This window comes from Olea europaea, chromosome 21 (genome assembly GCF_002742605.1).
Source record: "Olea europaea var. sylvestris chromosome 21, O_europaea_v1, whole genome shotgun sequence".
Classification (NCBI taxonomy): Eukaryota; Viridiplantae; Streptophyta; class Magnoliopsida; order Lamiales; family Oleaceae; genus Olea; species Olea europaea.
This window is the reverse complement of record NC_036257.1, coordinates 6,963,615-6,967,388: the sequence shown is the minus strand read 5'-3', so window position 1 is coordinate 6,967,388 and position 3,774 is coordinate 6,963,615. Positions and strand designations below refer to the sequence as shown.

General features: G+C 32.4%; 1 protein-coding gene across 1 annotated transcript; it reads right to left on the bottom strand.

The window, feature by feature from the left end:
- Positions 1 to 246: 246 nt before the first annotated feature.
- Positions 247 to 3,482, bottom strand: LOC111370055 (precursor of CEP14-like). The gene is made up of 2 exons (XM_022991766.1): positions 3,424 to 3,482; positions 247 to 592 (listed from the first exon to the last, which is right to left on the bottom strand). The coding sequence occupies exons 1-2, from the start codon at positions 3,480 to 3,482 to the stop codon at positions 247 to 249; spliced, it is 405 nt and encodes a 134-aa protein (XP_022847534.1).
- Positions 3,483 to 3,774: the final 292 nt, after the last annotated feature.

The following is a 3,774-nucleotide window of genomic DNA, read 5'->3' as shown; positions in this document are numbered from 1 at the left end:
ACCTTTTACATTTCAATAATTGCTTGAAACGTCTATAAAATAAAATTCCAGTGGGATTCAAATTTTGAAATTTAATCCCAGAAATTAAAGAATAAAAGAAGATTATATAATCCTATAGACAGAAAAACAACCCTTCCCATGTATACAATCTTAAACTAAAGGCCAAAGTCCCTGAGTATATATACTCAACAGCAGACGAATGAGCCCAAAAATGTGAAAGAACGAAAAAAAGGTTATGAAGAGAGACTAGTGGCCAGCACCGGGGCTAGGAACTGATCGGAGAATCCGGTCGACGGCAGCGAGGTGGCGGGCTATGAGCTTTTCATCAATGGTGACGGCGTGACCTTTCTTGCTGGGTGAAGAATTCGGCACACTGCCTTTTGGAAGAGAAGGTAGATACAACCTTTCCTCCATCGATGGAACCTTTTTCATAGTATTATGTTGGACTTCCAAAAGCTTCCTACCGTGTGTAGATGACACAAAGGTTGCAAACATCATTAAGGACACCAAAAGTACTAAGGTTTTTTGAGCCATTTTACGTTGGTAGAGAGCAGATGGAGAGGATGAAAAGAGGAGAGAAATTTTCTGGTTTCTGTTGGTAAGTAGAAACACAGACAGAGAGAAAGAGAGAGGGGTGATGAGGATTGATTTTTAGGAGTGGTCGACGCTGTATAAATAGTGTTGAGAGAGGTTTGAATAAGTTGCAATGGTAATGCGTGACGGCTAGAAAGAGGTTCTTGGGGATCAAGTTAGTCGAGGCCAAGTCAAACTTGAAGTTTTCTTGGTGGAGCAACGTTATTTTAAGAGAAATGCTACAAAAATAGGGTCAACAACAAGGTTAAAAATAGGCGAAACAAGTGTCGAAGCATGAATGTACAATTTGAAAAAAAGTAATAATAATAAAATAAAAACAATCCAACCAAATACTACCAACTTCGTCTGTCCACGCTTTCCCTATTTTTAACCCTATTCAACCATCATTTTTCTTATTTTAATATGAACTTTTTTAGACTATGGGGTTGAATTTTTGCAAGATATAATTTGATTTTTAGGCAGTGTGAATGGTGGGTTGTGTTCTGTTTTAGAAACGCCGCGTGGAAGCTGAATTAGGTGGGGGAGTGAGATAAGCCGCCGGTCATCGTCATTGCCATTGTCATGTTTCTTAGTAATAATTTTTTCTTGCATTTGCACCGTCAAACATTAGACTGAAATTTGAGATAGATTGCTACTTGATAATTATTAATGTTGTATAATCAACATTAATGTCAGTGAACAAGGAAAATTCTATGACTTCCACACAACATTTAATGCTAATGGTGGGTTAGGTGGGATAATTTTGAATGCTTACATTTATGCTGTTAATAATGAGATTATTTTTATCAGTTGATAAAAATTATTTCTGACCAAACTAAATTACCAATTTAAATTAAATTAATAATTATAGAGTTGAGTTCATGATTGCACGACCAGCTGCTTTTCAAATTTTAGTGCATTATCCCATGATCACTCGTGATTAAACCAATATGGCCTGGGAGTTGTTCATTAATACTACAAATCAATTTTATTTTTATTCTTTTGTTATGTTAGCCTAAATCAAATTTTATTACATTATCCCATGGCTTCAAATATTAATCTTTTGAACTTCTATTATTTGTTGGACATGATCGACGAGATTCGAAGTGCTAACTTGTTAGAGAAATTGTCACTATAAGATTGATTCGACAACTTTTTTTCCTCCTCTAGTTGGTTGAATAGTTTGTGCAAAAGTTTAAATTGTTTGATACGTTATATATGTAATATGTATTCAGTACGCTCCTCACTTGTACATCAATAATGCGTAAATTTTTATTGGATGACAATGAGATTTGAACATAAAACATGTACTTATTTTGGTCTATTAATTTGAATGCGTAAACTACTAAAGGTGAAATAAGTTTATTTGTTAAATTGTTTGGAGTCTAGATAAACATGATAAGTCTAGATATACATGCATAGCTTTGCTACATGTTTACTCAGGTGTACATCCTGGGTGATATTATATACAGGTGACATTCTATCATTGGTTGATAGAATTTTTTATTTTTATTTTTTTGCCTTCTTTATCGGTCAATGACTGAATGCAACTTGTGCATTAAATCGTCCAGATTGTACACCTGAGTGATAAGTAGAATAATTGCAAACAGAATATTCTGACACATAATGCATACTTAAATTTTAATCCACAAAAGATATAGGGATGACAATTTGTCCGAGCCCTGTGGTGTCTCGTGTCTAATCATGCTTAATAGGGGCAGCAAGGTAGTTTTGGGACAAATTTTGCTGTTCTTTTTAATTCATAATAATATTTGTGTTCAGTTCACTTGGTTTCGTTTTAGGTTGTGGCGTTGCACATCGGACGTTGACCAATTAATTAATCTCTATAATCATATTTAATTTATCTTAAGCAAGTCCAACCAGTATTATATAATTCAATAATAACTATAATCATGATATATTATAGTTCAGTGAATTATGTATAAATTCATTGTTTCTTTAACCTCATGCCTACCCAGATTCTATTGAGATCGTCACTTTCTTTTTTAACTCTTGATTAAAAAATTGTCAAAAAATAAATTGTATCATCCTTCAGTTTAAAAAGTTGGCTAATTTAATTTAATTACTAATCACCTAATATTTATTTTAATGGCCCTTACGTGCAATAAAATAAGAGGTAGTTTCTTCATAAATGGTATTAATAAAGAAATAAATTTTAATTACACTATCCTATGGATTATTTTTATTAATCGAGACCAAAGTCAATTTGTGATAGTTTTTGCTAATGATGTCATGGAATGGGGACTATTAGATTAGGTCCATAAAATTATAAAATACCTCATCTTCATTCAAGCAACACATGCAAATATATGGTCACGTAGCACACAACAAATTATATATTTTATTCTTTATACTTGAATATTGCAATTCATTTATTTTTTTTTTATCTAAATAATCAACGTTAATATATATAAAATTGAGATGAATAAAGTATAATAAATAACCAATATAATTGGCCCTCCTAAAAGAACTCATTGCTAATATATAGGGACATAGATACATATAAAAATGCTTAAATTCTTAGTAAATTAACATATTTTCATACATGGAAGACCCACAATTGATTTTTATATAAAGAAGCAATATACCAACGACAATAATATATCACGCGTTCAATTCAATTGTCAAGTATTGAATGTTACATAAAAATAATTATTGATGTATAAAATGATTAGGTAACAAAGAAATGATACTTTATCTATACATCAAGAACTCGAAATAGTAGATTCTTAGTTAAACGAATAGCATCAATAGGAATGAACAACAAATCAAATGTCCCACAATAGCGATCAAGACATGGGAGTGCGTTAATTGAGAAATTGATAGTACAATTCATGAGTAACACAAGTTCTCCGAATCCTAGCAAATAACATAGGTGAGGTCCCCATAATTGATTTAGGATGCATATATAATACAAAAGGCCAACATAGTTTACATCTATGTATACAAATTAATGATAAAGAAAAATAGAGTTTATGGGTATTGAAATGCCTAAACTGTGGGCATGAAAGGGTCATTGAAAGGTGACACTGCCGGGGAGAATATGTACAGTTGGTCCATAGACAATTCACCATGTTTAAAGAGGAGGTGTCTCCTTGGGACAAAATCCCTTTTGGGGATGCCAAAAGTGCTTCAATAGTCAATAAGAAGATATACGTGTTGGCAATTAATTGCAATAGA